Source organism: Eulemur rufifrons, chromosome 29 (genome assembly GCF_041146395.1).
Source record: "Eulemur rufifrons isolate Redbay chromosome 29, OSU_ERuf_1, whole genome shotgun sequence".
Classification (NCBI taxonomy): Eukaryota; Metazoa; Chordata; class Mammalia; order Primates; family Lemuridae; genus Eulemur; species Eulemur rufifrons.
In genome coordinates this window covers 43807855-43822450 of record NC_091011.1, presented here as the reverse complement: position 1 = coordinate 43822450, position 14596 = coordinate 43807855, and the positions used below count along the sequence as shown (strand labels likewise).

General features: G+C 39.5%; 1 protein-coding gene across 3 annotated transcripts in view; it reads right to left on the bottom strand.

Annotated features, from left to right (window-relative positions):
* Positions 1-14596, bottom strand: part of SLC25A13 (solute carrier family 25 member 13) — a 169492-nt gene that overhangs the window by 10233 nt on the left and 144663 nt on the right. For all 3 annotated transcript variants that reach the window (XM_069461362.1, XM_069461364.1, XM_069461363.1), the window contains one exon: positions 599-737. In XM_069461362.1, coding sequence (XP_069317463.1) covers positions 599-737 — 139 coding nt within the window. The remainder of the gene's footprint in view (positions 1-598; positions 738-14596) is intronic.

The window sequence follows — 14596 nt, the reverse complement described above, 5'->3', positions numbered from 1 at the left end:
ATTGATATTTTCAATGGAGCACTGAATAGAAGGAGATAGTTAATTCCATCTAGGATTTAATTACTGCCCCTCCCCCACAATAACCTTACACAGGGTGGAAAACGGGTGTTTCTAATCGGCCCAGATCTTTTCTGGTTCTACTACATTTTTTTTTTATCTATATGATAATAACTATTGTTTAAGCTCTGGAGAAACTTTTAGGCACTATTTTGTTTAGATATCATTAAGACACAAGTTTTCAAATTTTAAAAAACTTCTGGCTAAACCGTTATCATTCTTATGCTATGAAGTGAGACTATGAAATGATATGGGACTTGAATTGAAACACAACAATCCCACAAAATGAACCAATAGATTTAATGAGCTTTTTCTAGTGTTAAGAAATTGAGCTTGTCTAATAATCTAATCTGCCAGAATTAAGATTAATTTCTTTCCCTTTCCTTTCAGTAGCTAGTCAAAGCAACCTCTAGCCAACTCACATGTACCCTGTTATGAACTATCAGCAAAAATTCCAGTGTGGTACCCTGGGGGTGAGGGTGGGGGCAGCAGGAGTTGGGGATGGCTAGGGAAGTACCAGAACTCCAGGAGGGACACTCACCAGCTATAGCACCAGCCAGGAGCAGGCTTCCCGGGCTGATGTGCCCATCTTCATCTGCAAACGAAGCCTTCACATGAGCATAGCACGGAAAGTAGATGGCCGAGAAAGGAATGTCCCGCAGAAAGCAGGCTTTGGCACCCTGCACATTTGCAAAGGAAGAAAAACCACATGAAACACATATCCCATTGAGAAGATCAAGCTTCTTTGGAACTCACCTCAGAACAAAATATTCCTGGAGAAGACCAAATTTGTACTCACAAGTTGAAAGGGGAACAGAAAAAAATAACCCAAATTCTGCAAGTTATAAATCTGAATTTTGTTTTTACAACAAAAACTGGTTTTGTTGTGTGGTGGGGAAAAGGGGGAGGAGTTATTTATGCTGATGTTAAAATTTCTATTAAAACATTTTTGGAACTCTGCCTGTGACACTCTTTTAAATCTTTACTGGTGGCAAGTCACTGGCATTTCAAGGAAGATCTATTCTCTGGTCACAACAGAAGATGGGCATCAATAATCAAGATGTCTCTTTGTTTACACACTAGGAAGTAGACAAATTATATATGTGGAGGGAAAAGGGTTTTTGTTTTTAGTTTTTTTTTGTATTGTTTGGACTCTTTCCCAGAAAAAATAAAAATCACATATATAAAAAAATTATATATCTTTTCAGGGGGTTCATAGACCCCCCAAATTTATTCACATACTTACCCACCACCCAGGGTTTATGATACATTGATAAATGCCTGCTCTAAAGCCTTACAATATTTGCAATAATTCTGACACATTTTACAGCTGTGTGTAGAACAGTTAGCTCCTAAAGTCTTCACCAAGTAATTTCTGGTGCCAACATAATGCCATGTGGGGGCCCTGAGAATTGATGAGGGACAGAAATATGATATAATATTACAATGAAAACCACAACATATACACTGTGTTTTGGGTAGGCTGAATGGAAAGGAAATCACCTCTTTTCAACATAGAAAATTCCCAAAGGAAAATAATGAATCCATCCAGATTCAACAGATCTAGCCACACCCAGTGACATTTATTGAGGTCTAGTAATGCAGGATCTTGGGTATTTTTGTCAGATGCGAGGTTCTGATCTGTTGAAGTTCCTTAACCCCTTGCACGTCTGTTACTACAGCCTTTGTTTTTCTGACACCCACATTTCACTCTTGACTCAAACTAGGAGTGTAGGAATAAAACCCTTAGTCTTTTTCATATGAACTGCTATTAACCCAGTTCTACTGTAATTCATTTAGTTGCCTTACCCAAGTAGCATAAGCAGGACTTTATGTTTAATCCTATTAAATTTCATCCTGGGGGAATCTCAATTCTGCCGTGTCGGCTACTCCTCAGTGAACTCACCGACAGGTGCCTTACGCATGCCTCTCTTCACTCTGCGTACAGGTATTCAAAAAAGGGCTGATCCACCTCATGTACTGCCAATCAACCCACACTTCTGCATCTTGTCCACCCTCAAACTGTTAAATGTCTAACTGAAATTAAGAATCACAATATCCACCACACCCAAGCTACTCATTTTATAGATGTGCAAACCGATGCTCAAGACAGTTAATCTATTGATTGCACATTTACTGAGGGCTAAGCCCTTTGCTGGTTCAGAGGACATCTTGGAGTTCCAGAAAGCTGGCCAAACCTCAGGACACTAAGAGGTTTTTCCACTTCCCCCAGCTTTTCAAGGGGAAAGTACACTGTAATGTCAATATCCATGTGTAGCAGCCAATCTTTTCCTTATGACTAGTTTTTTAAACCGTTATAATTCAGGCAGTTACTGTGTAAGGGTAACATTATCACCTTTTGGTTTCTATTTTCTCTTCCTTTTCCCTTCTTGCCTCCAAGCCTTTCTGCAAGTTCTGCTAGCTATTTGTCCACATGTAGAATAGTCTAATTGGAGTCCAGAAGATATTCAAATTAGATACCAAATAACCCACGCAAATGCAGATCAGTTAAATCTTCATGTCTGGCTCCCTCAACATAGTAAAAAAAAAAAATTACCATACCTTCTAAACAAATCACATTAGAGTAATATTTTAGGCTGGTATAATTATTCTCCCAAATTTTGCTTCTTATTGTATCTGGTAGTTTTTACCTTTACCCACATCTCCCAATGTTTGCATCTTACAGCTGAACTTTAGTCTGTGTTCTCATTTTTTTTTTTGCCAGTAATAATTTCCCTTTTAAGTTTTTTCCTGATTATAAAAGATTAAGTGCTTATGATAGAATATATAGAAAAGTATTAAAAATTTAAACTGTTCATAATTTTCACCAACCAGAGATAACCATTGCAAGTATTGTAAATATATTTGAACATTTTTGTCAACAGAAATATTAACAACCATTCCACAGATGAGATCACACTGCAGTGGTTCTGAGTTGTGTCTTTTCTTCTCCTTAAATTTATGGTGTATGGTTCTTGTTTTTTGTTTTTGTTTCCTGGCCAGATATGATCTAATATCTTCTTCATTCCTTAGCTATGTTGCCTAAATTTCCTTTTTATTTGTTGTTTCCAAACCACAACTGCCCTCTTTGGTCTTGGCTGTCCTGTAGATTAGGCCCAATATTCTCACCCTTAGTCAAAGCTTTGTAGGAACTTCACTTCCCCAGTTTCCTCTTTCTGGTCGGCCTGGTGCCTCTCAGGTAAAGCTATTCAATGCCCCATTCATCTGATCAATCAAAGTCCACCTATCACTCTGCATCTTCTTTGATGATTGCTAAGCTGGGAACATCAACCTCTTAAATACCACCTCTTCATTCATTTAAACTCCAAATACCACCCTTACCACCGAGGATCTTTCAACTAGAAGGCAGACAGGGAGTGGATTTCACACGGCTCCATGTTGTCTACACTTTCTCAATACTGTTCTGAGTTTGCTTCATGCCCTTAAACATCTGCCTATCTCAGTGTTGCCTGTCTCAGGCTGTAACCAACCAGGGGGCCAGGAGCTATTGTCTGATTTCATTTATAAAACATTGAGCAAAATCTTTGGCTGTCAGTGGGGACTAAGACATGTTTCTGAAAACAATGATTTTGCTTTGCCAATTTCCATGGGAAAAAAAAATCACAACTAAAAAGAAAAATGAGAGGCAGGGAAAGGCATGTGAGGCAGCAGCTGGGTTTTCCCGAGAAGGAAGCGTGGAGCACTCCTCCGTCATGGCCTCTCCTTCCCTACCTGAAGCCACGACAGTAAATCGTGTATCCCTGTGAAAGGGGGTGTCTCCCAAGAAGTGTGATGCACTTCCAGAGATGCTGCAAAACAACTCTAGATGACTGAGAAGAAAAATGGCTTGATCAGAAAACAAACATACAAATAAAGAACAGGCCCAAAGAAAGTGGAGTTGCATTGTGCAACCTAAAAGGAAAATGCCTAGAAATAGGCTGTATTTTTATTTTTTTTTTAGCTAGAAATCAGGCAATGTGGTCAAGTAATTTATGCAAACTAGAGCGATTATGAGGATATGTAAGAAGTGTTTGGTTTCTGTTTGTCTGAGGAAGAGGAAGAAATGGAAAAAGTCAAGGGAGAAAGAGAACTTGAGGACCAGCCACTATCCCTGCTCCACAGCGGCAGGACAGCCTTGCCGGGGAGTTAAGACTTTAAATCAGGCAAATTTCCATCTACTGAGGGACAAAGAACACCCGGTGTGATCACCCCCTGGAACTGCTTAGTCCACGATGAGAAACAGGAGAGAACAAAGCTCTGAACCTTCCTCATCTGTCAGAAACACCACAGGCCACCTTCTTCAGGTGACTGGGGGACCAGAGCTTTAGGAATAAATGAAGTAATGATTGTGTCCCGTGTAAAGTATCCACTGCAGTACAAATGTAAAGGACGAACGTAGTGACCAGGAGGGCTGCATCTCTCAGCCTCTCCCGACACCTGCACCATTCCCCGTCCAGCACCTGCTCCCTGCAGCAAGTAACTCTGCAGTACAGTCAGGAGGCGGCCCTTTGCCTCCCCTGCGCCCCAGGCATCAAAGCCCAATTCTCAAAGAAAGCAAACTCGGCAAAAGGCTGGAGAAAAGGACAGACTTATTAAATTTCCATGGCCTCCTTTTCCCCACCACTTCCTTTAGGCATAAAGGCAGGTACCAATTTGTAAGGCTGCCTTAGGCAATACCTGACCTGTTGCTCCCTAACAATGAAAAGAGAAGCAGGATGTTAGAAAGGCTTTTAAAGTTCCAAGGGTGAAAATGTTTCTCTCTCAGCTTCCTTGATAAATCCTGCACTTTGTGGTGAATACCCATTCTCCAGTCCTACAGCAAAATGTAAACCTGTTTAATTTGAATTTTACTTGCCCCATGTATAATTTTTACTAAGTGATCAGCCATTCTGGACAGGCGACTTTATAATAAAGGAAAATGCTCTGCTGCCCTACAGCCTGCGTCAGCAACACAAAAATACCCTATTAAAAAATTAATAAATGATGAAGTATGTGTCACTTATAATAAATCTTTGAATATTCCTGCCCTATAAGAAAATCACTACATTTTCCTGTTTTAAGTCTTTTTCACTAGCTCTCTAGGCAGCTCTGCCCTTAGACATTCTCTAGTTGGCCCTGAATTTCCTTTGTTCACATAGTAAAATCTCTTGGGGAAAATGAATAAATGCAAAATGCAATCCTCTAATCTCTTACTATTCATTAAAGTACTATCCTTCCAAAGAAGGGAAATTATTGGGTTTTTCTTTTCTTTTTTAAAATAAAAGACATATTAATATAGACGGGGACAACAAAAAGCACCTCAGGGTGGTTTGATTATAGACTCTGGCTCCATTCCCATTCTGTACCATTCTAAAGTCTCTCCATCATCGTTCAATTTAAGGTCTAGGAAAGCTTTAAGGGTAGGTCTCACTTAACTCCAAGTTAATAGTCCACAACTGACACAGGCCAATTAGACAGGCTTAGAGGCAGTGGCCGCAGTATCATCATGGCAAAAGAATCATTTATTTTGCTTCTCATGCCTTTTTGATGTGGACACTGTGTTGAAAGCCCAAGGAAGCTTTAATCAATTCTCAAGTTGCTGGAATCATCCACTCAAGTTTACTCTGCCAGCTCTGCCTGGCATGAAATTGTCAAAAGACACAACACAATAGGATTTCTCTCTCTCTCTCTCTCTCTCTCTCACACACACACAGATCTATCTCCGATGTTTTTTTTTCTTCTTTTAAAGCTCCTCATCTTGGATAGTATCACACCTGCCCAATCAATCCACAGAGGAAAAAAACCAGTCCTGAAGGAGGTGCTGATAAAGAAGGCAGGGCCAGGGCAGGTCTTTTCACATGCTAATTCCTGCTTATTCTAGCAGTACCTGCAAACACAGCTCTAAACAGACTATTTCTAGTACAGGGAAAGGTAATTACACTCACAAAGGCACCTCTGTGTCGGGCGGGCACCAGGAGCCAGCAGGTCTGGGAGACGGAGGCTTAACAGAGACTCCAGCAGTGAATGCACATTGTCTAGCATGGGGGAAAATGCCAGACTGGGGACCCTGCAGCACTCAAGACAACAGTGGTGCACCTTGTGTCTGAGAAAGGTTATTCAATGCTTCTGGCACCTGTCGTCAGAGCCACCCACCCTTCTTTTCCTACCTTACAGGTTTACAATTTATTTGGCATGTATAATTGTATATTTTGATCCTAAAGCTACAAACAATGGGCAGCACGTCATGTCTTGATCCCTCAGCATTCCTCTTGCTTTCCCCCAAGTGAGTTAACCCTTAGAGACACAGCCCGGCAGCACCTTTCCTGCCCAGTCAATGGAGGATTAGACCCCACGTGTCTGGGATTTGCACAGGGTGAGTTTCAGCGTCTTGCTGAGAAACATCACTGGTGCCAAGACCTGTTTTATGATTGTGTCATGGTGTTAAAACCAAATAAGGTAGCCGACAACTGAAGACTTGATATCAGTGAACAGTGAAATTACTTCGATTTGAATATAAAATACGAATGTCTATTATTTAGTTTCTTTAGTCCAGGGACTTTTAAGACATCAGTTTCTTCTTAATTTCACTGCAATTCTAACAAAATCATCTTGGCAACGCTTAGGTTTTCTATAGGAAATGCCACTCTTGTCTCAGCTCTAGTTCTCTGTAGTTCTACTATTGTATATTGCTTTGCCATCAACAATGCTCATCATTTAGATGGGTTGGAAACTTTATATGTGACAAGAGGGTTTTATCACATGGGGTGTTAGTCCTCAAGCTGCTGGTCATGTCACCTTCACAAAACTAATCTGCAAAACACGTCCCACCTTTTCATTTTTATTTCTTTCCTTTCTTACCTTTCTCCTACACATTCCCCACCCCCACCCCCATGCCCACTGCCCCATTACCTGTTTGGAAATTGCATAAGTCTTTTTCTACTCTAGGTGTTTACTCTGGAAATTTTAATATCCTTAATGAATTTGTAGCCTTTGTTACCTTTACTTTCCTTCTGTTTTTTTTTTTTTTTTCTTTTCCTTTTCCTTCAACTACACTGGCAACCTGGTATAGTCAACACAGAGTTGGCATGAACCCGGCCCAGAATGCCAACCAGCCTTTGGCTGCTGCTCTCCTAGCAGTGCAGCACTTGCCGAGGTACCAGGCAACCTAGGCAGCTGCCTACAGCTGTTTACTTTCCTTCTGTACCACACACATGTTTTATACTGTTTAAATTAAAAGCAGCCCCACTTTATCACTGTGCACTTTAATTCTGGCTTTAAGAACATTAAGCATTTCTAATGGCCACTATATACATTTAAATTAAGGCAATGTTATTTAGACTAAACATTGACCACTTTCTTTGCTCTTCATTCCTGGTACAGCTCCACCTGGGGTCACTTTCCTTCTACCTGAAGTGTATTCTAGCATTTCTTTTATTAATGTTCTACTGGTGATGTGGTTTTTGAGTTTTGCTAGTCTAAAAATATCTTTATTTTACTCTTGTTCCTGAAAGACATTTTTTTACAGGACATTTTCCCAGGGTATAGAATTCTAGGTCGAAAGGTTTTTGCCCTTCACACACTGAGGATACCCCCACTCAACTGTCTTCCAGCTTTCATTGTTCCTGTTCTTAAGTTAGCTGTCAGCTCAACTGTTGCCCCTTTGAGGGCAAATCTATTTTTTTCTATAGCCGCTTAAGAGCTTCTCTTTAGCTCTGGTGTTCAATAGTTTTACTCTAATGTGTCTAGTCTGCATTAGTTTTATTCATCCCATATTTGCAATCTGTTGGACTTCTTTTCTTTTTTTTTTTTGAGACAGAGTCTCACTTTGTTGCCCAGGCTAGAGTGAGTGCCGTGGCATCAGCCTAGCTCACAGCAACCTCAAACTCCTGGGCTCAAGCGATCCTCCTGCCTCAGCCTCCCGAGTAGCTGGGACTACAGGCATGCGCCACCATGCCCGGCTAATTTTTCTATATATATATATATTTAGTTGTCCATATAATTTCTTTCTATTTTTTTTAGTAGAGACGGGGTCTTGCTCTTGCTCAGGCTGGTCTCGAACTCCTGACCTTGAGCGATCCACCCGCCTCAGCCTCCCAGAGTGCTAGGATTACAGGCGTGAGCCACCGCGCCCGGCCTGTTGGACTTCTTAAATCTTGGATTAATGGTTTTCATCAGTTTTGGAAAATCTTCAGCCATCATCTCTTTTCTTCTTTTGGTCTCTCACATTTTCCTCTGTTGGGGCGCAGAAAACAATACCCCAGACTCTGGTGCTTCGGCATGCTGAGTGCTTTGAAAACTTAAAGGCCTCAGAACAAGGGTTCTCACTGACTTTCTCCCACCATCGTCCCCCACCCCCAGTCTCTCTGATCCTCTGTCTCTCCCAAAGCACAGGATGAAGCTGTTCTCTGAAGTTCCCATAATCTACCTAGAAACTAAACCTCCCAGAAAGGAATATAATTGCCTTTGATCCTTTCCCTGAAACTTAATTAACCAGAGAAGATTAAAACTCATATTACAGAGGAAGAGACTGAATATTAAACACCACACTTAGAGCCCAGACAAACTTTGTTCCAAACTATTGTTTGTTCTCCAGTCCCATTCAATTTCCAGAAAGAATTATTTACTTACCATTGTCTGGGCATTGGATCCATTCATCCCCCTAAAAATCATTTACTACTAACCCCCCATCTCTTCTTACCCTATGAAGAAGGCACAGAAGCATCTGTATCCTATCGGGTTGTTGTGTAATCATTCTCCTGCAATTCCCTCATGCTATGCATGTTAAAATAAATTTGTATGTCTTTTTCTCCTATTAATCAGCATTTTTGTCAACTCTTTTTCACCAAATTCTGAGGGTGAAGGGCAAAGCTTTCCTTCTTTACCCCTATATCTCTATGTCTCAATCGCTTTGTCTCTCAGAAATGCATTCTGAATGATTTATCTTTCACTTCATTAATTCTCCCTTTAGCTGTGCTTAATCTCTTGTTAATGCTATCTGTTGAATTTAAAATTTTAATCATTATCAATATTCTCTTGCTTTTAATTTTTTAAAGAAAAATATTTATTACATATTTCTAATAATTTTAAACCTTTGTGTTTAAAATGCTTCCTGTTGTTTTTGCTATCTCTTTTTAAACTGTCTTAATGTCTTGCCTGACTTGAGATTTTTTTCATTGTGAACTGCTTATTTTTGTTGGACCATTATCTGTGAAAATTCTTTTGAGGTCTGGGTTAAAGGTTGGTTCCTCTCTAGAGAGACTGTATTTGCTTCTGTCAGGCACCTGTGGGCACTGTCAATTCAAGACTATTTAAAAATAAATTCCCAACTTGAGGTTTTTCATATCACCCAGGAAATATAAATTCAGCCTGCAAACCCATGTGAGACCAGCTTGAAGTTCCTGATTCTCAGGGGAGGGTTTCCTTGAACATCCATTTTCTCTTTCTCCACTGAGAAACAAGGCAATTTTTCCCGCAGCCGTTTTTTGTTTCTTCAATTTTTGGTGCTGGTATATTGGTAAAAAGAATCATTCACTCTCACATACATCATGAAATGTAGAACATTTTAGATACCTCATACATGTAGAATCATACAGTATTTGCCCTTCTATGACTGCCTTATTTTAATACAATGTCCTCCAGGTTTATCTCTGTTGTTGCAAACAGCAAGATTTCCTTCTTTTTTAAGGCTTAATAATATTCCATTATATAAATATATCATATTTTCTTTATTCTTCTGTTGATGGACATTTGGGTTGTTTCCACATCTTATCTACTGTAAATAACATTGCAATACACATGGGAGTGCAGATATCTCTTTGAGATATCTGATTTCAGTTCTTTTGGATATATACCCAGAAGTGAGATTGCTGTATCTCATAGTAGCTCTATTTTTATCTTTTTGAGAAAACTTGGTACTGTTTTCCACAGTGACTGCATCACTTTACATTTCCACCAAGGATTCTAATTTCTCCACATCTTCGCCAACACTTACCATCTTTTGTGCTTTTGATAACAGCTATTCTAACGTGTAAAAGGATACCTCATTGTGGTTTTGAGTCACATTTTTCCAATGAGTAGTGACGTTGAGCATTTTTTCACATACTTGTTGGCCGTCTGTATGTCTTCTTTGGAGAAATGTTTATTCAAGTCCTTTGGCCATTTTTGTAATCAAGTTATTTATTCTTTTGCTACTGAGTGGTAGAAATTTCTTACATATTTTAGATATTAGCCCCTTATCAGACATAAGGTTTGCAAATATTTTCTCCCATTGCATAGGTTGTGGCACAAAGTTATTTCTAAGTGAACACAAGTAGATATCACTGGGAATAGAAACATGGCTTTCTGCTTAGCATATGTAGTTTTTACTGTTAACTCTGCTTAATGTAAAAGTTAAGAAAATAGAAGGGCTCTCTTGCTCTACAATGGATAAAATAATTTTAATTTCTATAATTTAAAGAGTTGATACAAAATCTTATGTAGCATGTTCTTATTCTAAAAAACAAAAACAAAGCAAAATTGAGTCACCGTCCTACAGTATCTAACATTTTCTAATCGTATTGAGTACTAAAAACAATTAGGAAAAACAATCACATAACCACGCTGGCCTAAGCTATCACAAATCCATGCTTTTTACTGTCATCTCAATTCTTTTCATCTCCATTCACTACCAACAATGACACCAAACCTGCCGACTGCTCAGTATCTGTGCTTGGCATATAACCTTGTTTTTAAATTTCCCTGAAAATCTAAGTTATCAGGCACAGGTATTCTCAGCACATCATTATGTGATAGGTCAGGTTTCAAATAAAGATTGAACTGAATCAGAAACTCAGCCTCACCACTTACTTACAAGGTACATGACCTTGGACAAATTACCTAAACCTGTCAAGCCTCTCTTTCCTGAGCTGTAACTTGGGGCTTAAAAAGAAACAGTTCCTGCTTCACTGGCTGTAGTGAGGATGAAATGACGTAAAGCACACACAGCTTTGAGCATGGGGCCCAGCAGAGTAAGCACTTGATAAACATTAGGTGTAATGAGCTTATGATCACATGCACACAACTCTCGCCCGAGACCCTAGCTCTACTTGCCTCCTCAAAATCCTAGCGCCATCTTCAGATGCTTCAATCCTCCCATCTTCAGAGCCTCTTTCCCCTTTTATTGGGAGAACAGTGCCTGTTCTCCCAATAAAATTAAAACAAACAATAATCTCTCAACCTCTTTTCCCCCAACCTCAACATTACCCTTCAACTCTACTTTTACTTCTAATTGCTGTACTCTTTCCCTTTGTTTTCCTTCACAGTAAAAGCTTTAGTTTGAGTGGTTTGTTATCTGTTTATTTTTCCTCATATAGGTTTCTGCTTCCACCATTCTACTTAAATTGATTTCTTAAAGATAACCACCGACTGTCATCTTTAAGTTCAAAGACCTTTCCCTGTCCTTCACTCCCCTGGGTCTCTGCAGCACATGATACTACTCACCTGCTCCTCCCGCCTTCCAGCCCATTCCTCTGCTAGCTTCCACAACACTGTTCACTCCAGTTCTCTACCCAATAGACAGTGCTTCTATTTCCTCCACCCATATTTTTTTATGCCACTTAATTATGGGTGGGCTCTTGAGTTTCATAATTGGTTTCCCACCAGCTTGGAGATCCTCACCCCTCTTACAGCTTCAAGCATGCACAGGACTCTCCATGCGCATCTACGGCAGCCATCTCTGACAGGCCCGAGTCTTAGATTCAATACGGTAGAGCAAGAAACACAAGTGGACAGGGAGTCAGGGAACTTGGTCTCAGCCTCAGCCCTGCCCCTGCCTACTTAGGTCACTTCGCTGAATCTCAAAAGATTTCTAAGCCTCTATTCTTCAATTATAATGGTAACAATGGATAGAAGGTCTTTTAAAGGTTTCTTGCAGCTTCTCGAAAATTCCGAAATTGTAAAGTTTACATTATCACCATCCATTATAGGTGCTGAAGCCAGAAACCTGGGGGTCACCTTTTAATCGTCCTTTACTTTCCACATTTGATCACTTCCCAGAACTCTGTGAGACTAACTTTCAAATATCTTTCAAATACATCACCCCTCTGACAGCTCTTCTCCACTGAGCACATGTTGTATTCTAAGGGTCTAGTTATGTGGCTGACTGCCCCCATGAGAGGGTAAAGTCCTTATATAACCCTATCATATGGTACCAAGATAAAATTGATAAACTGAGGAAATTTCATGAAACCTATTAACTCAAACAAAAAAAAAAAAAAAAAAGCACATGCTCTTTGACCTAACAACTTCATTGCTAGGAATTTATCCTTTGCATACATTCACAAAAGTATGTTAAAATATAGGCAGGGATGTTCACCATGGCATTGCTTCTAATAGCCCTAAACTAGAAATAACATAACACTCATCAATAGGAAACTGATTAAAAAGCTTTAAAAAGATTTTATACAATTTTTAAATAAGGAAAGAGCTGTAAGATATAAGTTTAGAAAGATTCTACTTGAGTTAAAATACATATACTATATTGAAATATTGATATGGACACAATCTGTGTGAGAGACAGATATTGATATAAAGTTTTTTTATTTTTCAAGGATATATAAAACCTTCAGCAGGGGCCAACTTTCGAAGAGAATGGATGAATAAGGGGTAGAGATAGAATTTTACTTTCCTTCATATACCTTTCTAAACTATTTGACTTTTTTTGAAATATAAACTTTATATTTTACTTTTTAAAATTAAAAACAAGCAAACAATATCCCTTTGAGATAACTATCAGAATAAACAAGAATGTACCGATATATCATCACTTGTTTCCTGAATTTATGGACAATAGCTCCAATGATTTATTTATACACACACTATGGATGAACACACATGCTTATATGTACAGATGAAAAATATATTTGAATACTGTCAAATACAGTGGGACAAATACCTTTGATTAGAACACAGCAGACCCAGCCCACATTCCTAGGTGACCTCCCATGCTAGAGCCACAGTTTAATTTGTGTTTACAGAATTTGAAAACTGTTTTCGACAATGCTTGATGGGGTCTAGCTACCTTTGCTTCACTGACCATTTTTTGTCCTCAAAAAGAGACAGGAACTGTTCCACTGATTCCTAATGAAACATCTTTTGCCCTGTATTAAGTGTGCTACCACTTAATGTTAAATGACAAGTTTCATTCCATTCCTACAGTATAATTCGTCCCCTCATTAAAGCTTTGATGGCTCCTATGGCAAAGGTAATATTCAAAAGGAGATGTATACAACTTTCTTTTCTATGTCAAAATTTATTTGACTTATTTTATCATCCTTCAGGGGCTTATGCAATAAAACAAAAGCTATCCAGGGAAAGGGAATTACAACCTCACATATTCTTAAGAAAAGTAGCATATGTTGTAGATTTTTTTTTTCCTTAACTGCATTTTATATTCAAATAGTTCTTTCAAAGGCACTTAATTATTCTGCCTTTACTGGAGTAAATCAACTACCTCCTCCTGCTATAACTAAATCTCTAAATGTTACCATCTTCGAGGGGGGCTTTGTTTACACTGTTCACTGTATCTGCTCTAAACTATTTCTAACATTAGGAATGTGAAATGTTTACCGTTTCCCACTTTATTTTTTCAGTTGCAAATGTATTTCCAAAGCAAGTATTCTAATTGCCATTTACTGGGAAGTCAGAATAGTTTGGTATTTTGCAAGTCAATTCAGGAGAAAAAGAGAAAGCCTGGTTAAGTCCAATTTAGGCAAGGTTAAGCTCAGCAGGCCTAAACACACAGACAGAGCCAACCCTTCAGGGTCCTGCATTATAATGTTAACAACAGCAAACAAAAGGACCCAGAGAAGGAAAATGAAGATTACTTGTCCCAACTAAAAATAGGACAGTGGTTCTCTTTTTAAAGACCCACCTGGAGGGACATATATCAGGTTTTTTTTTTTTTTTTTTTTTTTTTGAGACAGAGTCTCACTCTGTTGCCCAGGCTAGAGTGAGTGCTGTGGCGTCAGCCTAGCTCACAGCAACCTCAAACTCCTGAGCTCAAGGGATCCTCCTGTCTCAGCCTCCCGAGTAGCTGGGACTACAGGCATGCACCACCATGCCCGGCTAATTTTTTCTATATGTATTTTTAGCTGTCCATATAATTTCTTTCTATTTTTAGTAGAGATGGGGTCTCGCTCTTGCTCAGGCTGGTCTCGAACTCCTGAGCTCAAACGATCCGCCCACCTCGGCCTCCCAGAGTGCTAGGATTACAGGCGTGAGCCACCGCGCCCGGCCCTATCAGGTTTAAGAGTACTGTATTAGGTCACTCTGGGTCATTTGCACATTTCTACCCAACCAGGACTAGAAACAGGGAAAAGCTTTATTAATAAAAAAAACACTATCCTGAAACAAAAATACATGAAACTACACAGCAATGCAAAGGCTGTCGTGCTCCCTAGAAAGGTGGATCTTAAGCTGCCAAAGTCATTTCTGGCCAAGGAGGGGTGTGGTGGAGTGGGGTGAGGTGGGCAGGGCCTGGGGAAAAGAGGTTCACAAGAAACAAAGCCTGAGGCTGGGAAAA